This window comes from Antechinus flavipes, chromosome 4 (assembly GCF_016432865.1).
Source record: "Antechinus flavipes isolate AdamAnt ecotype Samford, QLD, Australia chromosome 4, AdamAnt_v2, whole genome shotgun sequence".
Classification (NCBI taxonomy): Eukaryota; Metazoa; Chordata; class Mammalia; order Dasyuromorphia; family Dasyuridae; genus Antechinus; species Antechinus flavipes.
In genome coordinates, this window is record NC_067401.1 from 54,899,710 (window position 1) to 54,927,547 (window position 27,838).

General features: G+C 46.5%; 2 protein-coding genes across 15 annotated transcripts; one reads left to right on the forward strand and one right to left on the reverse strand.

Annotated features, from left to right (window-relative positions):
• Positions 1-2,988: 2,988 nt before the first annotated feature.
• On the reverse strand, positions 2,989-27,838 carry GPR61 (G protein-coupled receptor 61). 5 transcript variants are annotated; one of them, XM_051993136.1, is made up of 3 exons: positions 27,187-27,838; positions 5,451-6,186; positions 2,989-3,523 (listed from the first exon to the last, which is right to left on the reverse strand). In XM_051993136.1, exons 2-3 carry the CDS (start codon positions 5,901-5,903, stop codon positions 3,509-3,511), a joined length of 468 nt encoding a protein of 155 aa, XP_051849096.1. In that variant the 5' UTR covers positions 5,904-6,186; positions 27,187-27,838; the 3' UTR covers positions 2,989-3,508. The 5 variants fall into 5 exon arrangements, with proteins under 5 accessions (XP_051849096.1, XP_051849097.1, XP_051849095.1 ...); XM_051993137.1 differs by lacking the exon at positions 27,187-27,838 and adding an exon at positions 16,611-16,713; XM_051993135.1 differs by lacking the exon at positions 27,187-27,838 and adding an exon at positions 8,743-8,842.
• LOC127559381 (golgin subfamily A member 6-like protein 6) lies at positions 17,123-19,807 on the forward strand. 10 transcript variants are annotated; one of them, XM_051993128.1, is made up of 4 exons: positions 17,123-18,536; positions 18,579-18,662; positions 18,702-18,743; positions 18,786-19,807. In XM_051993128.1, the coding sequence occupies exons 1-4, from the start codon at positions 18,119-18,121 to the stop codon at positions 19,232-19,234; spliced, it is 993 nt and encodes a 330-aa protein (XP_051849088.1). In that variant the 5' UTR covers positions 17,123-18,118; the 3' UTR covers positions 19,235-19,807. The 10 variants fall into 10 exon arrangements, with proteins under 10 accessions (XP_051849088.1, XP_051849091.1, XP_051849087.1 ...); XM_051993131.1 differs by having other exon boundaries at positions 18,828-19,807; XM_051993127.1 differs by having other exon boundaries at positions 18,579-18,785; positions 18,828-19,807.

Below are 27,838 nucleotides of genomic sequence, written 5' to 3' on the forward strand. Positions count from 1 at the left end.
TTCCAGTTCACAATGCTCATTATTTTGGACCTCAAGTCCAGTGCTGTTTTTATTCCATAATGTCTTAGCATCCTCATTTATTGGACTTATGTGCTTTGTACTATGAGTACTTCCACTGAAGTAATGTGAGAGCCTCTTCACTAAAGTTCTAAACTTCCTTAATGTTGTCATCTTACTTTGTAGTACAGTTAGTGCTAAAAACTTCTGTTGCACAAGCAGAACTTTGCAGAGGCCCTTACACATTGAGCCATTTATTTTGCTGTTACCAACACATTATTAAGTCATGTCAGTTTCAACAACCTAAGAAGATTGTACATTTAAAGTTGGGGATCGTGCTGGCTGACACAGAAGGTTGATTCCTTCAGTAATATAGTAGAACAACCAAAGAGACACAGCCTCGTCTGTTCTCATTGTTACCCAGCAAAGACAATTCTACCAGCTTCTCCACATTCAAACAGATTTTCTTTCATTTCTAAATGGTCTTCATGCTAGGAAGGACCAGCTGGTCCAGGTAAATGAGGGGAAAAGAGTTGATTATAAGGCATTTGCATTGGATAGAGAGTTATTTTTGGTTGAGATCTATGAGAACACTGTGAAAGTAGAAAAGAGATCACGCCTAAGAGTCATCCTTCTTGGTCACTTCTCCTTTGGCAAGCTATTGTAATGAAAAGTTCAGGGATTGAGGCAGGAGTAACTTTTACAATGTAGGATATGACAACAAACTCTCTTCATTAATTAATCATCTTAGTGACAGGGAAATAGAATTGTACTGACATTTAGTAAGCACATACTGTATGCAAGGCACTGAGACACAGTTGGACAGCTGAGAGGAATCTCAAGACAATAGATTGGTCCTTACTCTTCATGGGTCATCCAGACAGGGACAGTCTACATAGCAAACTAATCTATGCTTCCCTAAGGTAGTGTGATACATGTACCCTGGAAGAGCACTAGCCCTAGAAGAACATTTGGGTTCATATGCTGTCTCTGCCAATTGATACTTGTGTGACCTTGGAGAAATTTCTGAACCTCATTTTCCTCAATTGTAAGAAATGAGGGAAGTGGGTGATAGGTGAAATGGTCGCTGAGGACCCTTCCAGTCCCAGATCTTTGATCCTGCGTACTCTTCTTATAGCATGGCACCAATAATAATGCCTCATATACTTTCATACACCTTATCACTTTTGACTCATAATAAATCTATAAGGGTTGGAATCATAATCTCCATTTTTTGCAGATAAAAATACTGAGGATTTGAGTAATTAAGTTTCCTGAGGTCAATGACTAATAAATGGCAGAGCCAAGACTAGAACTCAGATATTGCATCTAGTTGAGTGTTATTTTCATAAAACTCCACTGCCACCCAACACCATTGGATTGTGGTGTGAGAAACTTGAGGTGTCTTAGACTGAAAGGTTAGAGAAAGCCTGATCCTTAAAAAGAAGTTCTTGATAAATGTGAAAAAACAAAGGTTGGCCGAAATAATCAATTGAGTGGGCAAGATTAGTTAGCAAAATGGCTCATGGGCACCAGGGGCAGGGGCGAAGGCAGCTCTATTTCTATGTCTTACAGTGCCACCTGCTGGCTCTTTCTGGGAGCTACAAGCCAGCAGCTGTTGAGGAAGCTGCAATTGTTCCACACCTAGTAGAAAGCATCTTCTACATCCACTCTTGTCATAGGAAGGAAGAAAAGAATGTGGAATCTTTCTCACTCCCTTTTTTATCAATAGGCTGGGTGTGAAGTAGGTGCTTAATCAATGCTAGAGAGCCTGCTATTGTCTGGGAGTCATGTCCCATATTTCCTTTCTGCCCTGCCTATCTTTTGCACATTTACACTCAGCACAACCCTTAGAATTTATTATATGATACAGGAAATTGGATAAAAGAATTCAGGCCATTTCTTCAGCCTCTGCTTGAATATCTGCTGAGGGGGAACCTACTGGCAGGCAGGCCGTGTGCCTTTTAGAAAGTTTTTCCTAACATTTAATTCTAGTCTTCCTATAACTTCATCTCCTTGCTCCTGGTGCCGCCTTCTAGGGCCAAGCAGAACAAGTTAATCTCTTGCACTGGACAACCCTTTATATGTACCCCATCTTCTCTCCAGAGTAGAGCACCTTCATGTACTCCATTGGAATCTTGTGGCATATTCTTCAGCCATTTCACTACCTTTGATCTATGGCATTATGAACAGCATTAGTTCTTTTGCTTCCATGTTAAACTACTGACTGATATCTAGCATGCATCAACCAAAATTCCCTGACTTTTTCCCCATAAACTGTTGCTTAACTTCAGTTTTTTGAACCTTACTGCAAAACTTTGCATTTTGTTTTATTTAATTTTATCTTACTCAATTTAATCCATTGTTCTAACCTGTTGAAATGTTCGGATCCTAACCATCATTCAACTTGTTAGCCATTCTTAGCATTGTGTCATGAAAATTTCACAGGCATAACTTCTATGGATTCATTCAACTGACAAAAACTTTGAACAGTACAGGGTCCAATTTCCTTGGACACATCAGTAGAGATATCCCCCTGTTAAGTTGTAATGGAATAATTGATTACTCTCTGAATATGATTATTCAATCAAATTTGAATCTACCCAGCTGTAGTCTCATTTAGCCTAACCTAGCTCTATCTTGTCCAAAAGAAAAGCATGAGACTTACAAATGCTTTGTTGAAATCTAAATATATCATGTATACAGCATTCTCTGATGTAGTTATCCTTTAAAAAAAAAAGGGTCATTCAGCACCTTGAGGACAGGGGTTATATCTATTCATTAATCTGTTTCCCAAATGTTTTCTATAATTTTTCTATATATACTCATCTAATCTGTGAGTAAAACTGCCTGCTGACAGAGAGATTAAATTGAACTTTAATTTCTTGGGACAGGAATTATGCAACCTGTACCCTCTGTCCAAAAATATTCTGTAGGTATTCAATAAATATGTATTATATTGAATTGATAAAATCATTAGTGGTTGCAACATAACTTTTTAAAAAAGAAAACATTTATTGGCTGCTCAAAGAGAAGAATGAGCTCACTTTCTCACTTCACTTTATGAGCCAGAAATTTGGTCAGGTGCTGGCCCCATTACTCTAGTTCTGATGTGGCCCTGTGACCATGTTGAGATACTGTGGGCTCACCCTATCCACCAGTAAAACCAGGAAGAATGGAGTGCGCAGGAAGCTACTGGTAGTTTTCCTGTTCTCACTTATCCCTCCCTCTAAGATTTGGCCACCAGTGGAGACTAACACTATCATTCAAGTCCCAGTTGGTTAACATCTGAGCCCAGTGTCCTGTTTTTCTCTCTCCTGCCCAGGTTCTTGGTAGGAGAGACACTTAAGTCTTTGTCAACTGAAGATGGTTCTGAGATTGATGGGCAGGAGTAGAGAACTAACTGGCAATGCCAGTGTCTGGAAACCCCATTCTCCCCATGCCCCACCTTTGTCTCTTGTACCAGATTGTCCAGGGGGCTGAAGGTGGGTCACTGCCATGAGGAGGGAGATCAAAGAGGCCAGTCCTGGAAGGAAAAGATCATCAGTGTTACTGGTCAGGATGACCACCTGGCTACTATCCCTACAATTATTTTTCATCTATCTGTCCCCATTCTCACCAGTATCTCATTCCCAGCCTCCCAGTACCCCAGCCTTCTAACTCACCAGAATCCCCAGTCTCCCCACCTAAAAGTTAAGGGTTGAGGCCATGCTGTGTTCTTTTAGTTAAACACCCACACTCTTTGCCCTCAGAAAGACAGGGACAACAAAAGGGTTGTTTTGGTGGGATAGAAGAGAAGGGAGCCAAGCAATTAGGAGGAATTAGGACCAGTGAAAGAGTAGCTATCCTGTTTGGGAGCCTCTTTTCTCTTATTCAAGAGGTTTAAATTTTTCCTGCCTTCTCCATCACCTTCCTTATAACCTAAGAATAGTTTCTAGGGTCTCCACTGCCCTGCATTCTACCTCTTGCTGCCTCCTCCCAACCTTATACTTGATTCTGGCTAGATTGAGTCTTGGAGGGCATAGCTTCTACTAGTCCTCTGAAGAAGTCTTAGATATCAAACTAAAAGAAGTTAAAAACTGAAATAGGAACACACAGCCACAATTGTTTTTGACTTAATATGGAAATGAAAGGAGATCGGGGCCATTTTTTCCCTCCCTTGGTGCAGTTCTTGCTCTAGAAAATGCCACTAAAAATGAAACGCCTCAGCCGGCCCCCGAGTCACATTGGAGCGGTTCTGGAGTTTCCCCAGTCCTAAGGCAGGAAGGGAAATTCACTAATAGAGGGGGTTTCCCTTTATGTCTCTTTACTCTTTTCACACACTACAACCACAGCTAAGCACCTTCCTTTAGAGACCCCTAGCTTATTCACACTGAAGCCAAGACTCCTCTCTCAGCTCTGCTTTCTCTCTGCTTCACAAAGCTGTAGGCACCGACCATATACAGGACCCATTACTGGCCACAGCTGGCTAAAAGAAGAATATCCAGCAAAGCAGTCCTTGCTCTCATCCCCTACCCCAGCCCATCTCCCTTCGGGTACTCTGGGCTGCATCATGGTTCAGGCTGGGGTGAGAGGGTCGGATGGAGGAAGCCATCTGACACAGTGATGTCACTAGGAAGCTGCTGCTCCAAGAACTCAGAAGTCTCTTCGGCAATCTGGCCTGGGATTCGGAAGTCCACAGCTGGTGGTTCCTGCTTTGGGCTGACTGGGGTCTGAGGAGCCCAGGGCTCAGTAGCACAACCAGTCCCCTGAAGGAACTGCAGGAAGTTCTCCTCTATGGAGCCCTCCCGGCTGGGGAGCCTCAACTCCTCCTCTGGGGACGGCTTGAAGAAGCAAACAAACTGCTTGCTGAGCTCCCCCCTGATCTGTCGGTTGAGGCAGCCATAGAAGAAAGGATTGGAAGTGAAACAGAAGTAGCCAATCCAGGTCACCACACTCTCTACCTGCTGAGTAGGAAGGGGCTGGGCACTGAGAGCAACATAAAGATGGAAGGAGAAATAGGGGAGCCAGCAAAGTAGGAACTGGCCTCCCACAGCCAGCAGGACCACAGCTGCCTTCCCCCCACCAAAGGTCCTATGGGGGGTGGTCCGTGGGGGCCCTGAGCTGGTCACCATGGTGGAACGGCTGCTGAGTGACTCAGATCGCCGGCGAGGAGTCTCCATCCAGGTTGGCAAGGGCCCGTGCTGCATGGCAGCCACCCGGGCCACACGGAACATACTGCAGTAGACCACAAGAATGAGGAGCAGGGGCAGCAGAAAATAAAGCACAGCAAAGACCACCACAAAGAGTTGGCAATAGGCACTGTGGCTCCACTGGAGGGAGCAGCCAGGAGGGAAAGCGGGGGGCTCACGCTCTGGTGAGGCCCTCCCCAACACCGGCACAGAGGCCATGGCCACCGCCTTCACCCACACACACACCAACACTGACGCCACCAGACCCAGGGTCATGCGCACCTCGTAGCGCATGGGGTGCACCACGTAGTAGTAGCGCTCCACATTGATGGCGGAGACGGAGAGGATGGCCAAGCTGACGAAACAGACACTCAGGAACAGGTAGAGGCGGCAGGCGGTCTCCCCAAAGAGGGCGTGGTCAAAGAGGGCCGAGCTGGAGAGCATGGCCAGCGGCATGAGCGTCAGGGCAGCCAGCAGGTCCACCAGGCAGAGGTGGAAGACAAAGACAAATTTGCGCAGGGCGGGCGTCTTGGCAATGACCGTCATCACAGCCGCATTACCTGCCACAGCCGTCAGGTCCAAAAGGAGCATGAAGAAGAGGGCCACGGACTCGGAGGCCACGTCCCGATGCCCAGCCTCTGGGCTGCCGTTGACCCCTGGGGGGCCCTGGGGCAGAGGGAGCAGACCCAGAGTAGAGGAGTTCCCTGAAGGCTGGGGGAGAGGGGAGGACTCCATGAGGCCGGAAGGGGAGGACCGGGGCACCTGCTGTCATAGGCCCATCAGCCATACTAGTCCAGTGCCCCCTGCGGACCCAGGCAGGAGAGACGGCGGGAACGGCATGCCCAGAGCCGAGCCTCCTTGGTTCCGTGGGGGGCAGCTTCTCCGGCAGTCTCCCACAGTGCTTTCATCGCCAGCCTTTTCGCCAGTGACAAAGTCCTGGTCCGGGTTGGCCGGGGGCTTGGGGCAGCGTGGGCTTCCACCTTTGCCGGTATCACAGCTCCAGGGTCTGGCTCAGAGCCTAAAGAGAAACATAAGCCATGAGTGACTATGGGCCCTGCCTGTCCCCACGCCCCGCCACCGTGCACTCAGCCACCCTTCCTCTTCTCAGCCACGCTCTTTTTTCACAAGGGCACGGAAAGCTGTGAGGAAGGACTGCAGAAGAAAAATGGGATTGTCTCTTGTTTGGAAGGACAACCCATGTCAGTGCTCCATGTTCGTGGCTGCGTGTGGCCCTAACAAACCAGCCTTCCATCCCCAGGACATTACTGGGAACAGCCAACCCAAAAGTTCAAGAAAGGTGGGGTGTGCAGCAGGGGCTGTCTTTCTGCTTCCTCAAGACCTCCTTGTCATGCAATAAGCATGGTATGGATTGCTAATTTATAAGTCTAAGAGTTCTTCAACTTTAAAAAAGACTATTGCAGGCAGAAGAACTGGGCTTCCCGGTCCCCTGTTCCTTGCTTCCTTGCAAGGTACAGTGGGAAAGGAAGCTGGTTTTTGGTGTTGCCAGTGACACTGTTGGTATCAGAGTCCCTATGGGGTAACTTGAGAAGGATCACACAGGCCAATCTATAAAGAAAAGCATGATTGTCAACATGGGCAAATGATTGTGATCGTCAAAGTATAAATGGAGGAAAATATGGGGACACTGAAACAGAAGAAAATTTCTGTCTTGGATTCCATGCTTCCTGATCCAATATAGAAGTGAATTGATAAAATGATGTTTTTTATATACCTTTATTCCTTCTATGCAATAAAGCCTGTACTTTTCTTCCAAATTAGACTATATAGTCCTTGAAGGCAGATGCCATATCTGTGTCTTTTTTTTTTTTTTAATTCTCCAGCACCTAGTACAGAGCCTGGCATGTACTTAATTGTTGGTTATTTAGGGTGTCACTACTGGATTGTAATGCAATTACAATAGATAATTTCATTGATTTATTTTATATGTCCTTTTTCTGAAGTCAGAGCCTTTTAAATTCAAAATATAAATTTAAGCAGCTTAATATGCAAACTGAGGACAGGCTTCTGTTCTGTTAGTCTGTCAAGTATAAAGTCAAAATTCTAGTCAGTCTACAGTTAATTTTATTAAAAGCAGTAGAGCATGCCACTATAACTCTTTGCTTTCCTCATTTTCCCTAAACTCACCTTAGAAAAAAATGGTAGGCTACCAAAGTTTCGAGGGATACAAAGAAAAATGAGCAGAGTTCTTCAACACTGAGGACTTCCTTGTTCCCCATCCAAGGTGGACCATTAAAACTTTTTCCACCTAAAAATACCTGGTTGGTTATATGTCGGGAGCATTCCACAGAGCAGAGGGGTCCTGAACCCCAGAATGAATTGACCACAAAGTTCACATCACTGCTAAAACACATTCAGCCTCTGCAAAGATAATCGAAGGTGATGAGACCAAGGGAAGGACAGTGGTAGGTCAGCCACCTAACCCCAAAGTGGCTAATCACAGGCTTAAGGAGAAGCTCAGGATGGGGCAAAGGGTTGCGTGTTTTGGGCCTTCATCCCCATAGCAGTCGGTGCCCAGGAGTTGGGGCACAGAAGAACTGGCAGCAGCCACGCCGACAGCTGCTACCACCATCATTGTCCAACTTGATAATGGCAATGACCCTGTCTGGACAAATACCCTTGGAGTGTTCAGGCTCAAACCAGAGCGCCGAAGGGTGGGGGAAGGGGGAGCAACGACAAAGGGCACCAGCAGTGAGTGGAGCTCAGAAGAGCCCTGAGAGGCCTCCCCGGGGCCTACCGCTCTCCTTCCCGGGGCCACCAGCATCCCGATGGCTCCCGAGCTTCAGTGGCTCCTCGCCACCTGCTCAAGGCTTACTGCCCCTTCCTTTCACCTCTCTTCTCCGAGTAGGGAGGGGTTCCCTGATAGATAGGAAAAGGGGCGGCCCGGGCTCAAAGGTCTGGTGAAGGGAGCTCCAGGGACCCTCCCCCCTAACCCCTCCTGGGTAGTTCCTACCATCCATGGCCTTCGCTGGCCACTCCCAGCCCCCTGCCTGCAGACGCCTAGCGGCCTCCTCAGGGAGGGACCCCAGCCTTTCCCCAAGTTCTGCTTGTCCCGAGCACAGAGGTGGGCATGCTGCGGAGGTGCCCTGGCCCTGGGCTCTGTGACACAGACACCTGCTCCCAGGTGGAGGCTGTTCTTCCCAAGGACACCAGTGGGGCCTGTGCCCAGGCTGGGGGTGCCTGTGGGGTCTCCAAGGAACAGAGCTCTTCCTGGGGCAGAGACGTCTGTGCCCAAGCAGAGGTGCCCATTCAACCGGGCTTCCAGAGGCCCCACCTAGGGTGCAGCCATCAATCTCTGGCACACGGGAAAAGCTCACTGCAAAATGCACAGTGCTCCTGCTGGAAAGCCGGCAACATCCCATCCCTAGGATGCAAATGCTCTCATCCCTGGGAAAGATTTGCCAGCTGTCCAGCCGTGGAGTGCCCCCCATACAAAAGACCCATCTCTGGGATACCTGGGCACCCACCCCCTAGCCGGACACCCTCCCCAGGGCGCACGCGGCCTCCCTCCGGGCCCCGCTTGGGCCCCGGCTCCTGGCCTAGTCACGACTCCTACCTTCCCGAGAAGCTTTCCGGTTCCCTGGTACCAGCCCCACTCAGCTGATGCTCCTCTCTGCCTGCCGAGGCTCAGAACCACTGCAGTGAGGGGTGAGAGGCAGCAGGCAGGGAAGCAGCAGAGAAGGCTTCTGGGTCCTAAGGACCTCCTGCTTCCTGCCTCAGCCCTTCAGACTTCGAGGGGCAGGCAGGACCCCCAGGGTGGCCCAAACCTAGAGCGGAGGAGGGTGGTGACAGGGCAAGGCCTTTCCTCCCCTTTCTTCCTGAGGAATGAAGCTAATTCCACAGAGCAGGGAGCAGCCCTGGGGCAAAACAAGATGGACCCCCAGCTTGGGTGAGCAAGTGACTGGGGACCCCAGTGCCTTTTTCCAAGACTCTGCTTCCAGAGAGGTCCTTGGTAAAGAATACTCGTGAAAAGGTCAGTCATATGTCCCTTAAGGGGATACCCCACTTTCAAACAGGGGATGACCTCTCCCAACCCATGGGGAGGCAGTCTCAGGGCCCGGAGAGGCCTGCTTTGGGATTAGCTGCTCCCCCTCTTGTGCCCACACTTGGAAAAGAACAAAAAGGGCTCGTGGCGGAGAGAAGTGATGAATTATCCTGCTGGCACCCTCGGCAAAGGGAGGCCTCAGGATGGGCCCAACCAAGCCTGTCTTCTCTCCTACACCCAAATTGGAAGGAAGGGAAACATCCCCAGCCAGGTAAGCAGGAGCAAGCAGGCACCCGTGCCCTCGGTAAGCCACCATCACCATCAATGAGTGGGAACCCCCATTCTGACAAGAGAAGGGAGCTGGGTCCCAGTGGGCCCACCTGTCTATTGTTTCCTCCAAGGCCCCTAGGGTATATTCAAGCTGCCTCTTCTCCAACCAGCCCTCTACCCCTCCCTTACACTGTTCCCCACTTCTCTTTTCTAGAAATGTCTCTTTGCTTGTGTAGTTGGGGCCCCAAAGAGCAAGTCTTCTAGCATCTTCCAGCTACATCAGAGATGGGGAACCAGTCAGATTCCTCTGAGAAAATGCCCCTCCCGTAAACTCAGGATTCTCTGCTACCTTGCCAAACTGTCCCAGTAGGGGGGTCCCAAGAGGGGAAGAACTTGGTGAAACTTCCCCCTATCAAGTCTAAAGGCCACCTTTCCAAAGGACCATCGCTGATCCAGCAAGAATAGCATTTCCATGACCTGAAAACCATTGTGCTTGAGGCCCCAGAAGACTCCGAGACTCAGAAGTATCCTGTCTACTGAACCCCACTTAATTAGCCTCCATTTCCCTAGGCCAAAGAGCTGGATTGTCTCAGGTTAGATCATGGGCATTCCCTTATGGCAATTAAATGATAACGCCCTGCTGTTTTAAAAATTTCTAGCCTGACATTTAGTGAAAACCCCTTCACTATAGCACGAAAGCAGATCACTGCTATAGATGCAGGGGGCTCATCTTCTCATCTGGAACATAAGATTGGATTAGGTGGTCACTAAAGTCCCCTTTCTCAAGAAAATGCTTAGGATTCGTAAGCCTGACCTATGTATAACTACACTGTGCATAAGGGGCAGTCTATAGAAGTATTCTGTGTCCTTAGAAATTGATAGTATTAAACAGGCCCATTGCTACAGATACCTTGAGAAGAAAGAAACAGTAAAATAAGTAAAAATATTATTATTTAATATGTAAATTATAAAATATATATTAAAACTAAAAAATAAAAAATGGTTAAACCAACAAATGCAGAATTTGCTTATTTTCTTATAGTATGCCCAAAGTCATAGGGCAGCTTTAGGTTTTATTTGCTTAAAAGCTTTGAAGACATCCCTTATATTGCAGAGATTGAGAGGTTAATGGGTAATTATGTTAGAGGTATATTGAGAGGTAATGGGTAATTATTTTTTTAAAATATTGGCACAAATAGTCCAATTTTAGCTAAATTCTTAGAATTCATGTGGGAGCAGATTTTATCTATATTTACATGGAAGTTTGGGGGATAGGTATGGTCACGGAACCCAATTCAAGAATTGATCCTCATCCAAGCACCTTGGTAAATGGACCCTGGGAAACATCAAAATGGGATTGCTATAATGATTTCTGGTCAACAAGCAAGTACTAGACACTATGTTCAACATGGGAGAAATAAAGGTAAAATCACAGCTTCTGTCCTCAAAGAATTACCATTCCATTGGAGGAAAAAAAATGTAAATACAAAATATATACAGAGCAAATGCAACCTTGGAGGCTTTGGGAAGAGCCTTCTGCTGCAGCTGGGATTCCAGCTAGTTTTCAGAGAAGTCAAGAAAGAGAGAAAGCAGCAGGGGCAACCATTCAAAGATACCAAGTTGGGAGGTGAGTATCATGGATGGAGAATATTCAAAAAGGCAGTATAGCTGGATTGGAGAGTGGGTAAAGGGAAGTAAAGAGTAAGAAACCTGGAAAGATAGAAAGGAGTCACGTTCTAAAGTACCTTCAGTATCAAACAGAGGACTGTATTTGGACTAAGATGGCATAGGAAACTGAGATTTATTGAGTAGAAAGGTGACATGGTCAGGCCTATGCTTTAGGAAAATCACTTTGCCAACTGAGTAGACTGTGTATTGGAGCAGGAAGAGACAAGACAGGAAGACCACAGAATACAAGTGCATTCATTCTGATAAGAGACAATAAAAGCTTGAAGTAGGGGGTGACTATGTGAGTGTAGATAAGGGCAGGAAAGTTACTAGACACCAGTGTATTAGTGAAGTTTAATCAGATTCTTCCCGGAGAGTGGTTCTGGCAGGATATAGCACTGGTAGTCAATAGCACTGGTAGTCAAGGCAGGGGGGAAAGAGGAAAATGTGCAGGAAGGGGGGTTAAGATGGCAAGACTTAGCAGCAGATTGGACACACAGGGAGAATGCAATCAGGAGCTGAAGACGACCCTGAGCTGGCTCACTGGGTGCCTGGGAGGGTGGTGCTTCCCTCACAATAGCAGGGAAATCCAGAAGACAAGGTTGAGGTGAGGGCGTGGGGAAGACGAGATCTGCTTCGGACAGGTGTAGTTTGAGATGCATTTCTATGGTACATTTAGTTCAAGATGCTCAGAAGACAGGTGGGCTCAGGGGGCAGACTAGGATCACATAGATCTCAGAATCATCCACATAGAGAAGAGTCGGACCCATGGGAACGGATGAAATCTCCAAGTGAGATAAGTAGGAAAAAGAGAAAAGGGCCCAAAGACAGAGCTTAGTGGGAATGACCTGGATGTAAATTCAGCAAAGGAAACTGGGAGAATCAAGAGAGTGGAATATCATGAAAACCTAGAGAGAAAAGGGAGCCCAGGAGAAGGAGATCCATCTCCCTCCAGTGTGTTCCTGTGGAAGGTATACCGGACCAGAGACCTATATTCTAACCCTTGCCTTATGACATCCTAGTTATACAACCTATGACAAGTCCCTTAAATCTTCTGCGCCCCAAACTCCTCATCTATGAAACAGAGGCAGTAATTGTGGTCCTGCCCTGCCTACTTCACTGAATTGGCATAAACATTAAATGAGATAATGAATGTGAAAAATCTTTTAAAAACTATAATACATATTAAATGTAAGAAGTTATTTTATGACAACTTCAATGACATTGACACAGGATCCTAGAAGGCAGGCCAGTTGGTAAAGGACAACCTACAGAGGTTTCCATCCCCTGCCCAGATCAGGTGAGATTAGTCTTAGGGAAAGTTCATCGTGCTAATGTAATCAAATGTAGATTCTCAGGAGCAGAAGGATAGAAACCAGGGTAATCAAACAATCCTCACACAGAAAGAATTTGTATAGCTTACTAAAGACCAAAAGACACTATGATTCAGTCCCTGACAGACAGTGGCTCCCAGGACAAGGGACTCAGAGCAAAGAGCTTCTGGGGGCTAGACATCCAAGCCCAAGAATCTGGATCAGAGAGGCATAGCAGAGAGCCAGGCAGACAGCCAGCTTGGACCAAAAGCCCCTGGGAGCCATGCAGAGTCCCAGGAAGGAACCCGAGAAAGTCACATACACCCCTCAGGAGCCTGGAGCTCCGAAGGGAAAAACCTGGGGAAGCCTGCCCCTCACCCTTCTGCCCATCCTTCAGAAAGAGCTGCTTGTGTGACTTCCTTATTGGACTTAGGACGTTCGGGCTACAGTGATCTAGTGATTTCTCTTTTCTATCCAGGCTTGCTACTTGGTGCAAGTCTTTAGTGTCCCTGGCTTTATACTATTTTATTCTCTCTAATTCTTCCCCTGGCAGGACCAGTCTCAAAAAATATTTTTAACTTCTACTAAAATGCTAATAACAAATAATACAATATATATTGCTTCTCTGATGAGTATTTGCACTTTAACAAGAAGCAAAAATCTTAAGGCAAAGGAAGTAAAGGTGTGATCATAGAATAATGGGAAGAGGAAAAAAGGATGGGATATTTTGATGATATTATGAGGGTCTTCCTTCTTGATGTCCTTAAATCATACCCAGGGAGACCTCTGCTAGGGTCTCTTGGGAATGTCAGCATCCTAGATCCTCCCTCCCAGACTAACCCCCTGTAAACAGCATGGCTTGCTCCCAGCTGAGCTTTCCCCATGACAGACCAGCTGCCAGCTCTCCAGGTCCACCTCAGGGTGATACCAGCTGAGCCTCCTACCCAGCCAACTCCCCCCCAACCCTAGCTAACACAATTGGAGGATGCTAGGGTGAGAAGGGGGGAGCCCTTAGCTTCCCCTGCAGTCTTAGCCCACACCCCCCCTAGCTGGAGCCAGGACCAAATGGTATATTCAAGCTGCAGCTGCTACTGGTCATGTGAGCCCATTGCTAGGTTACAAGGACCCAAAAATAAATCCTTCTCAACTAGATTAGAAACTGGGGGCCTCCTATGAACTGGGCTCCAAAGAGTGGCAGGAACACCCACAGTACAGATACCAGACCTGGGCTGAAGTCAGGACAAGGAGCTCCTTCCCACTCCTTCCTTCCATGAAGCTATGGTTAAATTATAAGTTCTCATGTCAAAAATTCACAAAAGGGATTTCTTGTTCTTCATTAACTACAAAACAAACCGCTATCCAGGAAAGAGGAGCCCCAACCCCACTGCAATTCACAGGAACGGCATTCCTACTCATGTGCCCATCTCTTCCTACCCTATGTCTTTCTTTTGCTTCTTCTGGAAGAGCAAGGCTTCCTCTGCCCCAGGCAATAGGTTTAGTGACTCAGTGGCTGTGAGATGATCCTCATTTGGGGAGTATTTTTAGGGAAGGGAGAAAACAGTAAGTGTGGCGATGACTTGGGGACATCCCCCTCTCCTCCTCCTCTGGAAAATTCTTCTGGTGCTTGTTTTTTGAGGGGGATCTCTCTACCTGGCCTGTGCCGGGCAGGTCAGTCCAGCCCAGCATCCAAAAGGCTTTGCTTTCTAGAAGCAGCTTGTGAGATAGAAAGAACATTGAATTTGGATTTAAAGCCTCTTGATTTAAATCAAATCTTTGTCTTTCCAAGACAAAGCATTCAGTGGACACCCCATCCAGCAAAGAACACAGACAAGATGACTTATGAACCCATAAAAGACCATAAGCATCAGCCCTGCCTTGGCTTGATGACCTTGCCCTAGGCCAGAGAATCATCCTGGGCTATGGGCTTTGCTTCTGGCCTCAGCTCACTAGGGGAAAAAAACCATCGTTCTTTCCAAACTATAACTATGGCCTGAACCCTCAAAGGAAAAACATACAAATATAGCACTTTATAAAGTGCTGTGCACCCCAAACTCACTGGATTCTCCCAATAATTTTGTGATGCTGGTAGTTTAGATATTGCCCCCATTTTACAGATGAAGAAACTAAGGAATGGAGAACAAATTCTCTTGCTCAAAGGTGACTTGCTGAAAGTCACTTACAAATGACAATAGCAGAATACAAAACCAAGTCTTCCAACTCCAGATTCCAACAGAATATAAACTCCTTGAGGAGCAGCGTACTTAGAAGAATGCCTGGCAGATAGAAAGCATCATGCTTATGTTTGCTGGATTGAAATTCAATGTCTTTTCCACAACAGTATCTTCTCCAATCAATCAATATTTATTAAGCTCTTTCTACATACCAGACACTATGCTAAGCACTGGGGATACAAAAAGAAGGAAACGATAGTCCCCGGTCCTTAAGGAGCTTTTAGTCTAATGGGGAAGACAAAAAGCAAACAAATATATACAGGAAATAAGTAACAAAGGGAAGATAATGAAATTAAGAGGGGTTAGGCCGGATGGGATTTTAGTTAGGGTTTAAATCTAATTTTTTTTTTTTGACTAGGCAATAAGGTTTAAATGACTTATCCAGAGTCACACAGCTAGTAAGTGTTAAATGTCTGAGGTTGGATGCTCTATCTACAGCACCCATCCAGCCCGCCCCTAAACATAGTCTTCTTGACAAGAATCTAATCCCGTCCCAAGTTGGCAGCAATTGACCCTGTGACTATGAGCTCTGCAAGGGATTCTAGGCTGTGAGCCCTGCTGCCAACTTCAGGGTCAGGAGTATCTCTATCAGGGTATCTTGGTTTTAGCCCCCAAACAAACTTCTCCTTTCCTTTGCATTCCAGACCACTAGTGATTGTTTTTCAATGAATACTTATTTACAAGGGCAAAGAACACTCAAAGAAATATTAGTAGTAAGCTATAGGTAATAAAAAGGGTATATAAAAAAAAAAAAGTCTACCATAGACTGGAAGGTTCCCAAATTTCCTAAACTATCCTATCTAGCTAACATTTCCTCCAGCTGAATCAGCCTGCCCTGATTTCTCTAGAGGCTCAGAATGTTCTACCCAAAATAAAAGCTAGTGGTTCCCCCCTCCCCCCAGAACACCCTACCACCGAGTTTCCTCCTCTGTAAACTGGTTAACTGGGTAATCGCTAAGGTTTCCTGCAGCTCCACGTCCTCCCATCCTACAATTTGGAATCAGCCTAGCCAGACTCTGAAATGAGGTTCATTCATCCTGCTTGCATTCCCAGGCTCTCAGCCAACCAGGAAGCCTCCTGATGATGGTGGGCTTTTAGTGAGCCAACCACACTTTCCCACTTAACCACTAAGAAACCCCAAGGGAGAGCGTCACGTGGCCTGTGATACAGCATTACAGGAACCTACAGAAGAGAATTCCAAGGGTATAAACGCTGCCCCTCCCACCTGCCCAAAGACTCTGCCCTTGTTAAAGTTCCTTCTATCCGGAGCCTGAGTAACAGCATTTTCCCTGAGCTCAGTTGAAGATGGGGAAGATTTCCCTTTGTACTGTTTTGCATAATGTGTGTGTACTTCCCTGCTAAGCCCCATCAGTCTGGTCCCCCAACGCCTCCAACCCCAGGGTCCTATGAGAGACCGGGTGATTTCCTCCGGTCCATTGATACACCATCTTTGACCCAGGTTTTTATACACAAGCATTCTCTTCTCCAGCGCCAGGAGCTTTTAGATCTCTTAGGACACTTCCTAGCTTTTCCTCTTGCCAAACTCTTGGTCTCCATATCCTTTCCCCTTCGTAATTAAGCAACTTTCTTATTCTCTTTAGAAATCTGAACTTACTATCTCTAAGGATCCCTAATCAGACTCCTTTTCCCACTAAAGTAGTTCCAAGGAGCCAAGAGAAGTTGAATTTCCCAACCTATTTTTTTCCTGAGAATGGACTTCTCGGTTCCAGAGGTGGGTGCTGGGTATTGGGAGCACCCGTCATCATGGCTAATCCGTCCTTGCCTTATATGGACACTCTCACTTGGTCCTCACGTCGGCCACGTGAGGCGAGTACTACAGTTATTATCATGCCCACTTTATAGTAGGAAACTAAGGCTGAGTTTAAATACTTGCCCAAGATTGCACAGCAAGCTGGTCGGGGGAAGGGGGGAGGGGAAGGCTAGGATTCAAACCCACGTGCAAAGCTTCTCCCGCTTGTACCACACAGCCTCTTCGTCCTCAATAGCCGTCTGGGTCAGCCTCAGCTCCAGTAACAATCTAAGAGAGGAAAGCAGCCAAACAGCTTCCAACTAAACCACGAGACTCCCAGAAGTGGGGTGAGATGAAGGAAGCCTCCAGACGCCGTGGTCCCAAACTGGATTTTCTGAGCCGCCAGGGAGCGCAAGGAATAGCTGGCCGAATCACGATTACAATCCGAGTCCCCTCCGCCTGCAGAGCCACCCTTCTCTCCATTGCCGCAAGTGGCTTCTGTGGCTGCCCAGTTCCCCTCCCAGCCAGGCAGGACTTGGGGGCGCACACTGAGTTGTTCTCGCCTCCACTCCTGGAGAGTTGGGAGCGAGAGCCTTCCTTCTCGGGTTCCCAGCCCGACACGGGGGAGGGGTCCCCCAATGCTTCCCCTTCCCATGGAGCCTTCTTGCCAAGAGTACCCATATGAGGGTCCTTTACTCAACCCAGTTTCCTCAGCTCCTGCTGTCTGGGGGGAGGGGGTCCCCGGGGAAGAAAAAGGCTGAGCTTTCTCTGTGCTCCTCGGGGGTCATGGAGCCCGGGCTCTGGACTCTAGGGGGCGCTCCTGCTCCATTCTCTCCCGGACCAATCTGCCTGGGCAGCATCTCTAGTCAGAACCAGCCTCCTCTTAGGCGCGGGTCCACTAACCAAGCCCCAGGGAAAGCCCTGAATGTGGGCGCAGGACCTGGGTTCAAATGCCGATCCTGCCCTATACGGACTAGGGGACTGGAACAGCAAAGTGAGCTTCTTTGGACTTGTGGGTGCTTGGTTCTAAAACGAGGCGGCGGAACTAGATTATTTTTGAACTCTTCAGTTAATTCCAGCATTCTGTTGTGTGGTCCCAGGGTAGCCTCCCCCTGCAGAGACTCCGCGGTCCGAGGGAGGGCGCTTGACCTCTCATGCAGCCTTTCCCAGAGTCCTCTGCAGCTCCAACTTCAGAAAGAACTCTAAGGGAGTCTTTGGGGGGAGGCAGCTAGCAAGGGGAGAGCCCCACTCCTAGGGGCGGGGAGATGGCCAGCGAATCCGAGGGGGCCCCCAGGAACGAAGAGCTGAAGGCGTGGCAGGGGGCTGCCCATCAGCCGCAGGATTCCGAAAAGCCTTCCGGGGCAAGAGATCCCAGGCTGTGGGAAAGCTAAACTCCCCAGGCACTTGCTTGAGCCAAGGTTCAGTTAAGTGCCCCGCGTTGCACTTGCGACTGGCAGCCACAGTGGGGCAGTGTTGACTGCAGAGTCGGGGAGCCGGCTGGCACTGCAATGGCGGGGGTTTAGGGGAGGGGGGGAGAGGTTTCCCTCTCCTTTGCAGGCAGCGGACGCTTGGCCTTCCCAGAACCACACGACGCAGCCGTGAGGACAGGGCCCCGGGACCCCGCCTGTCGTTGCGTCTCTCTGCCGTTTACTTATGACGTAAAGGTCCCGCCTGATGTAGTACTAGCAGCTGACATTGACACGGGGCTTTTACACATGATGACACCTAACTATCGAGACAGGCTTGTGAGACACTGTCGCTGCCACCATAGAGAAGGGGAAACTGAGGGTTGGCGAGGCCGCGTGGCCGTGATAGAAGGGGAAACTGAGGGGTGGCGAGGTCACGTGGCCGTTACAGAAGAGGAAACTGAGGACTGGGAAAGCCAAGTGATCGTTAAAGAAGGGGAAACTGAGGCTTGGCGAGGTCACGTGGCCATTATAGATGGGGAAACTGAGACTTGGCGAGGTCAAGTGATCGTCACAGAAGTGGAAACTGAGGACTGGGAAGGCCAAGTGATCGTCACAGAAGAGGAAACTGAGGACTGGGAAGGCCAAGTGATCGTCACAGAAGAGGAAACTGAGGATTGGCGAGGTCAAGTGGCCGTTACAGAAGGGGAAACTGAGGCTTGGCAAGGTCAAGTGGCCGTTACAGAAGGGGAAACTGAGGCTTGGAGAGGTCAAGTGGCCGTTACAGAAGAGGAAACTGAGGCTTGGAGAGGTCAAGTAGCCGTTACAGAAGGGGAAACTGAGGCTTGGCAAGGTCAAGTGGCCGTTACAGAAGAGGAAACTGCTTGGAGAGGTCAAGTGGCCGTTACAGAAGGGGAAACTAAGGCTTGGCAAGGTCAAGTGGCCGTTACAGAAGGGGAAACTGAGGCGTGGAGAGGTCAAGTGGCCGTTACAGAAGAGGAAACTAAGGCTTGGCAAGGTCAAGTGGCCGTTACAGAAGAGGAAACTAAGGCTTGGCAAGGTCAAGTGGCCGTTACAGAAGAGGAAACTGAGGCGTGGAGAGGTCAAGTAGCCGTTACAGAAGGGGAAACTGAGGCTTGGCGAGGTCAAGTGGCCGTTACCAAAGGGGAAACTGAGGCTTGGCAAGGTCAAGTGGCCGTTACAGAAGAGGAAACTGAGGCTTGGCAAGGTCAAGTGGCCACTTCAGAAGTGGACACAGAGGCTTGGCAAGGTCACGTGTCCATTATAGAAGGGGAAACTGAGTCTTGGAGAGGTCACATAGCCACTTCAGAAGTGGAAACAGAGGCTTGGCAAGGTCACGTGTCCGTTATAGAAGGAGAAACAGGCTTGTCAAGGTCAAGTAGCCATTACAGAAGGAAAAACTGAGGCTGGATAAGATTGAAATTCATCTAATTTAAGTGTCTGAGGGTAGGATTGGGTCCAGAACTTCCTGATTAAGTCATGATGCCTCTTCAGAAAAGAAAGAGCACCCTGATGTAGGCTCTCTGGGTACCCAGTGCCCCTCATGGCAGAAGCGTCATCAGCTACAGCAGAAGGGCCTTTCTGCCGCCTCCACCCAGATGCTTGGGAGAAAGGAGCTCTTAGTTTTAGGACTGACAGAGTCACTGCTGACTGGCCTGTGAGGAACTCCAGGTGGTCTGAGCTCAGCAGATCCAGTGGCCTCCATGGGCATCACAGAGTTATGACGTGGCAACAAAGAGCTGGACAGCAAGTCCAACAAAGGGAGAGGTGGGAAGATAAAGGGCCCTTTGGGAAAGGGCCCAATCCCTGAGCCTCCTTGGGTCAGTCCCGGCTCCAGGAAGAGCATCAGAAATGCTCACTGGGCATCTCGGAGAGCTGAAGAACCAGCTGAATGAGGTGAGATGAAGAAAAAGAGAGAGGAGAGGGAATTAATAACCTAGTATTCAGAACATGGCACACTAAACAATAATCAAAGTATGGTAGCCATTCTGGTCTTTGTTCTAAGGACCAACATTTGCTGGGATGGGAGGAGGGAGGGGGAGAAAAGGACAAGGAAATAAAGATTTCCTAAGTGCCTACTATGTGCCAGGTGCTTTGCTGCAAGCTTTGGTCCTCATTTGATCCTCACAACAAGCCTGTGAGGTGGGTGAGGAAAGCAGAAGTTTAGGTGATTTGCCCAGTGTCCCAGATTTAGTAAGTGAGGTCAAATTTGAACTTGGGGTCAGGGCTCTGTCCAGTTCACTACTTAGCTGCTGAGCTGTATAGAAGGTATGGCTGGTGCCAACTTTATCTCTGAGAGCCCTTTGGGCAGGCAGGGCTAGGGGCACATGGGTGGAGAAGGGGGAACAGTGTTATTAGCTTACATGGTATCCCCTTGTAAAGATGAGCTCTTTAAGAGAGGGGACCCAAGAGAGTATCTACCAAAAGCTCAAGATGCTCCAATATAGCCTAGAGATCAAAGGAGCTAGATTGGAATGAGTGTGGACACTCAGAAAGAATCCTAACATTTGTATTGCCCCTCACTGTTTACTGTGCACTTTTACATCCATTATCTCAATTGAACCTCAAAATAGCCACAGAAAGCATGTAGGAAGGCAGAGCAGGGATAAGTTTCATTATTTTGAAGATGAGAATACAAAGACACTAAGAGTTTCAACAATAACACAAATACTAAGCCTCAGAACCAGGGCCAAAACTTCTCACACTTAGGTCTGGACTCCTCGCTACGCCATACTGCCCCATTCCCTCTTGGGATATTTTCTCTCATATGTACCCTCTTAGTTAGCCTTAATCCTTATTGGGTTTTTCCTCAATCAAACTTGAGACCAGTTAAAAATCTTTGCTTAAAAAAGATCTCATTTGATCCAAGGCCTTCTCTAGTCGTCCTGATCGATCTCTGGCCACTGGGCCCAGATGGCTCTGGAGGAGAAAGTGAGGCTGGTGCCTTTGCACAGCCCTCACTCAATTAAATCCAGTTCACTTGCATGTCACAGCATCACCTCCCTGATATTATGGTTCTCCTCAAGAATGAAGGATAATACAATATCCTAGAATCTCTCACCCCTCCCATATTTTCCCAGTACCCTCATAGCTTTCATCCTTTATCCTCTCTCACTTTTTTTCTTTGGGGGGAGGGGTTGGGGCAATCGGGGTTAAATGACTTGCCCAGGGTCACACAGCCAGGAAGTGTTAAGTGTCTAAAGATTTGAACTCAGGTCCTCCTGACTTCAGGGCTGGTGCTCTGTCCACTGTGCTACCTCTAAGTTATGGAAGCTAGTAAGTGTCTGAGGCTGAGCTTGAATCCAGGTCCTCCTGCCTCCAAGGCGACTGCTCTAGCTCCTGCTCCATCGAGCTGCTCCCCTCTCACTTTCTTAGCCTCTCCTTGGCTCGGTTCCAGTTTGTCATTGCTCCACTCGAGGTCGTTGCCTTCTTTTCCTATCAGGATCCTAGGAGAGTAGACTCTCTCCTTCCAAATGAGCCATTTCTTATCTAGAAGATAAGAGAGCTCTTACCTCAGGCCACCTTCTCACTTTCATTTTTCCTTCCCCTTAGAAGAGACACACAGATGTGTGTGTGTTCATAGGCCCAAGTACACACGTGTGGATGAACACATACGCATATGTATTAGACACAACAGACAGAGGAGCGCACAGTTCCGCTTCTCTCGCTCCCTGCTCTGGCCATCTATCCCCCCCCACCCCACCCCTCCTCCCCAGCAACCAGCAGATATTATTCTCACTTGTGTAATTCCACACTGACCCCGGGCTCTCCTGCTCAGTGCCCCAACTTCCCTGCTACAGCAGCTGATGCTTTGCCCGCAGGCAGGACTGGACGAAAGGGCCACCAGGGTTAGAGCTGGAGTCCCAGATTTACTGTATCCCTTTTCTTTATCTGTCCATCTCTCATCTTGTGTGTGCACATGCGCATACACATATCTATCATATCTATATATACATAGAAATAGTTTCTGTTTCTCTTTTTTGATCTTTCTCCAAGTCAAGATCTCTGTATCTTATTCTGTGTTTTTCTGTCTTTTTGTCTTTTTTTTTTTTCTCTTTACTGCTATGCTGTCTTTTACCATTCATCTCCATTTGTCTGTCTGTCTGTGTCTCTCTTGCTCTCTCTGTCTCTGTCTGTCTCTCCCTCATTTTCTCTGTCTCCCTCCTTCCCCCCTCCCTTTCTCTCTCTCTCTCTCTCTCTCTCTCTCTCTCTCTCTCTCTCTCTCTCTCTCTCTGCCTCTCTGCCTCTCTTTCTCTCTCTATCTCTGTCTCCTTCCCTCTGTCTCTCCTCTGTCTCTTTGTCTCTTTCCCTTTCTTTTTTCCTTTCTTTTTCCCTTTCCCTCTATCTCTGTCTCTCTCTTTCCCTTTCTTTTTTCCTCTCCTTTTCTCTTTCCCTCCCTCTTTATCTTTCTGTCTACATCTCTGTGTCTTTCTGTTTCTCTCTCCCTAGCTGTCTCTCTCTCCCTCTCTGTCTCTTTCTTTCCTATTTCTCTTTTCTTATCTCTCTCCCTCCCTCCCCCGCTTTTTCTCTCTCGCATTGTGTCTCTGTCTCTTCCCCCTCCTCTCTCATGTTTTCTTTGTCTCTGCATCTCTCCACTCTCACTTCCTCTGCAGATTCCTGTTAGTACATTGAGAATCTGATCCAACCCATCCCTGGTCTCAGGGTATAAATAGCAGGAAAAAAGCTGGGCTTGGAGCCAGACTATTTGCCAGCATCTTTCTTGCAGTCCTAGGGCCTTGAGCAATCAAGATTAGGAGTAGGAAAAGCACATATAGAACAGAAACTTCAAGGGGCTAAGAACTAAACTTTAGACACCTGGGACTCTGAAGAGTCTGAAGAGATCCATGAAGGGGTTGAGAGCTATTCCCTGACCTGGGAGGTGGAAGGGGGGAGGAGGAGAGAACATCTGAGGGAATCAGGACAGAACACAAACAAGGACCATGCTGGAAATAGGGCCAAGGAGTTCCAATACCAAGGTGAGCAGTCTCACCACCAAGAAGTGCAAGTACATTCTCTCTCTGATCCAGCTCTGGAATGTCCAGTTCTCCCAGTAACAGGATTTGGATGATCATTTGTCCCCTCCCAATAAAACAAAAGGGGCCTTAGGGAATCCCTTTTTGAGACTTTCCCAAAGGATCCAGGAGAGAACCCCTGACCTTCTCTCCTCCACCCCCAACCAGGAACCTCGAGCCAGCTGCCAGAGCCCAGGTGGCTGCCAAAAGCAGTGGAGGGTTGGCGTAGGGGAAGCTGTGCCTTCAGGAAAGAGACTCCATTCCCAACAGAGTCTCACCCAAGCCAGCTCCCCAGCTTAATTAGATACTGGAACTGGCATTGATCTGTCCCTGAGCTCATTATGTCACAGCTGGAGAACATCTGGCCAGTATTTTTCCAGGCCATTAGCTGTTTTCCGGGGTGGAGGGGGGGAGTGGGGTGTGAGAGAGCACAGGAATCAATATTGTGTCTGGCTGAGCTGGTCCAGGAAAGGAGCTGCTGGGGCCGCCTCCTTCAGCACTTCTGGCTCTGCAATCATAGGAGCTGGGATCCTTCAGCTCAGACACAGAAGCTCCCTTCCATCCCTGTCAGGAGACTGGCTTCCCGGGGCCCCGATTTATGTTTCCTCTGAGGTTTGGCCTGGGGTCAGTGAGTTCATCCTGGAATCTTCAAGCAGAATCCTTAAGAATCCTTCTTGCTACTTCCCAATAACTTCCCAAACAATTGTCCTTGTTGGCTAAAAGCTCTCCATTCTCCATCCTGGGACCAAGTCGAGTTTCATAGTGAGTTTCATAAGAACCGCTCAGATTCTTGGTGGGGCAAAGATAAGAACCCATATTTGCAGACAAGCATTCAGCTCCTGGAGGGGATGCTGCTGATCGGGAGCTGTCCTGGGGCTGCAGATCCTCAAGAACATGACACTCCAAGGGTGGCTGAGGGTCCTTTTATTCAAATAGGGTTTTGTTTTTGTTTTTTAGTTCCTATTCAGTTTTAGAGCTGGCCTGTTTCTATATATCACAGATTCTTTCTTCTTCAGGGTTTTACATGTAAACTTCAATCTAATCCTAGAGATTGTGGGAGAGACTGGTTTTTTGTAAGAACAGACTTGCTAAACTTTACCTCTGTCCTAGCCCTGCCCGAGTCTCCCTTAGTGGTGTCACAAACCCCAAAAGTCCTGGATCTTCCAACTTTGCCCATCCTGCTAAGCAAGTCATTAACTCTACCACCATCACTCCTCTCCTCCCCCATCCCCAGATGCTACAAGAACTTTACATAATAATTTTAACTCAGAATAGCAATCTGCCCAACTTGTTTAAAGTTTTTTGAGCTTCCAAATAAAACAATGCTTGACTTCGATCCTCCCCATCCACTCTGAGTATTTTGGAAGTATCAGATGGAACCCACCCAGTGGAAATTCCCTTTGCTGCTGCCCAAGTTGATCCAGTCCCAGCTGAATACCTTGGGTTGGGTTGATCTGGCCAGAACTCTCCCAGAACTTGTTCTCATTAAGTCACAGGGCAGGGGTGGGATGGATATAGGCAGGGAGGGGAAGATAAGTCTTGGTTTGCTACTATTCAAATTACCTCAGTAAATTTAGCTGTAGGTTCTCAGGAACGTCCCTCACTGTCCAAGGTGTAGTTGAGTCTAGATCTATTAAGTAATGATCAATCAACAAGCATTTATTAAGCATTTCTTATGTTCTAGACACTATGCCAGATGCTGAGGATAGAAATATAAATGTGTGACAGTCCCTGTCCTCAGAGTTTATATTCTACTGGATGGGGTGGGAAGGGAAACGTATATAAATCACATTGGAGATTAGTGGCCAAGGAAGGAAAGTTAGGTCTCCATAGTCATAGAGATCTTAGATTGTCACACATTTACAAGCAGTAATGTTAACATTTGATTTTTATTCTCTAAGAGGGGAAGAAGGAGAGTGGTTGTGCATTGGGACCAGGAAGATGGCAATATAGTTCTATTACCTAGACCCTGTTATTCTGGCAAATGACTGGATGGGATGCCATATTCTCCCATCTCCCAACAGCTCAGAATGAATTCTGTCCTTCATGTTCTCCAGAACAATGATCCTGGACTCTGAAGCAGGTGCACTCTCCTCTCTGCCTCCTCCACCTCCACCATTGTTGATAGACGTGAACTTGGGAAATCTCTATAAGTCCTGCTTAAGGCCCATTCCCAGACCTCTGAATATTGCATTTAGTAAGTTCTTAATATATGTTTGGTGAAGGAATGAATGAATGCAAAAAGCCTAACTGGATTTATTTTGACACAATGACTTTGAGATTCCTTCCATATACTCAACATATTATACCAGAATTACTGAAAAATATTTTTTAATCTTTCTGTCAGATAATGGGATAATAGTCCAGGTGTTATCTCATAACCCTGAGCTGCTAAAAGAACAAGAGTCGTCATTTGATAGAAATAAAATTGATAAAGAAATGGACTAAGAATAATGCTGTTAGAAGGTATAGACAGGTTCCAATCTACACTGTTAGAGGGTAGAAGTTTTCAAAAATTTTGGTCTCAGGATTCCTTTATACTTTTTTGGGGGGAAATTTTTTTAATGTATATATTTTAATTGTAAAATAATTTAACATTCATTTTTTAAAATTCTGAGTCTTAAATTCCTTCCCTCTATCTTCCCTCTTTCCCTTCCTTGAGAAGGCAAGCAGTTTAATGTAGATTATACCTTTACACTCTTAAAAATTGTTGAAGACCCTAAAAGGCTTTTATTTATGTGGGACATATCTGTTTATATTTACTGCATCAGAAATTACAACTGATACATTTTTTTAAAATTACTTATTAATTTAAATACAACAATAAAACCATTAGACATTAACAAAAATATTTTCATGAAAAATAACTATTTCCCAAAACAAAACAAAAAATCTCATAAGTGTCTCTGACCTAGGCCACTTGGTTCAATCTCCTGTGACACGGACCTGGTTGCATCAAAATAAAATCTCATCATACTTCACCACCACTTCCATTTTATTTGTGATTTTTGAACCTAAGTGTAAGATTTTACATTTATTCTTGTTCAATCCAATTTCATTAGATTGAGTCTCATGTCATAGACTTTTTTTTTTCTGATCCTGACTCATACATCCAACAAGTTAGCTATACCTTTCAGATTTATGTCCTCAGCAAAATTGATTAGCCTTTATCTAAGCTATTGAAAAAGTCAAATAGCACAAAGCTTGAATACAGATCCTTGTGGCAATAGATATGCTTCCAATTCAAAATCAAACCTTAATCAAATGCTTTTTTGGCCTAATCATTAAACTAGTTTTGACTCTACCTAACTGTACTTTCATCTGACCTCTTTTCCATAATAATGATGTAAAAAACTTTGTCCAATGCTTTGCTAAAACTCTAGGTAGAGTGTAGGAACAGCATTCCTTTGATCTACCAGTCTTGTCAGAAAAGAAATGAGGAAAAGGAAAATTATGTCATGATCTATTCACGATGAAGTTATTTTGTTGCTTAGTAATCACTACTTTCTTTCCTAGATGTTCACAAACCTTCCCTTTAATAAAACATTATAGAATTTTGCCAGAAATCAAACTATAAGCCTATTATTTGCAGATTGAGTAGCTTATTGTTTACAGACTCCATTTTTCTTTCTTTTGGGAAGTTAGGTCATTTGTCTTTCCCCCATTTTTACAGCTACCTCTTTATGATCTTCCACAGATCACTAATAATGGCACAGCAACCCCAATCTATCAGTTTTTTGTTTTTTTTTTTAAATGTCCTAAGATTAAATAGTTCCTCTTTCCTCCCTTGTCTTCAGTTTCCTTGAAGAGGATTTAGGCCACTAGATTTCTAAAATTCCCTTCAGTTCTAACCATTCTGTGAGTCTTTGAATTTTACTAAATCCTAATAATAGATTATTTTAATGTCATTACTAATAGGACCAGGTGCTATTATGATTTACATCCAGACTTTCTGAGCAATTAAAATAATAACCATTTGTATTTATATAACACTTTAATAAACCTGCTTTCTCATTTTTTCTTCATATCATTTTTGTCGATTGGGTGGAAATAGGGACTACTCTGCATAGTAGATAAGAATAGCCAGCATTGCTATATCACCTTAAAAGAGCTTTACATCTTATTTCCTCACCATAGTGCTGAGAGGTCGGTGCTATTATTATCCACATTTTACAGATGAGGAAACTAAAGCTAATGAATCATCCAGGGTAACAGAGCTAAAGCATATAAAAGATAGGATTTGAACTGGGATTTTCCTGATCCAGCTCTAGCAGTTTATCCACCATACCACCTAGCTACCACCTACATGGGGAAATCAAAGTCTGGAAAGAACAGGAGACTTACCTAAAACCATACAGCAAACCAGAGATAAAGCAAGCGTCAAACAGAAAGCTTTTCCCCTCAGTCAGTCTTGGAAATCTCTTGATGGGTGATACTGAATTCATGTCTGAGTCTGTTAAAAGTTCTGGTTTTCCAAGTGCCATTTTGCCCATTGCTAGTCCCACCTTCTCTCAAACTGTTCTTTGCCTTGATGAACTTGCAGCCCAGGCTTGCTCTGTTGTATTAGAGTTAATTGTCTAGGAAATGTTGAGAATGATTTGTGTCTCAGCTACCTCAGTGACTCAGCTGTCTTAGAGGAGGCTGGGTGGCACAGTGGATAGGCTCTGGACCTGGAGGTGGGCAGACCTGAATTGGCATCCAGGCTTGGACATTTACTAGCTGTTTGAAGTCTGATCCTGGACAGGTTAGCCTTTGTCCTACTCAGTTTCTTCATCTGTAAAATGGAGATACTAATTACACTTACTCCAAATGTTGTTGGGAAGATCAAACGAGGTATTAATTGTAAAGCACTTAGCACAGTGCCTCAAAAGTAGTAAAATTTTTTTTCCCCTCCCTGCCAATTCATTTTCTATTGGTCGAACTTCTTCCACACACGTTGGTGATGCAGATCCATAATACCACAGAGGAGCAAGGAAAGAGTTCCTCATTTTCCTAT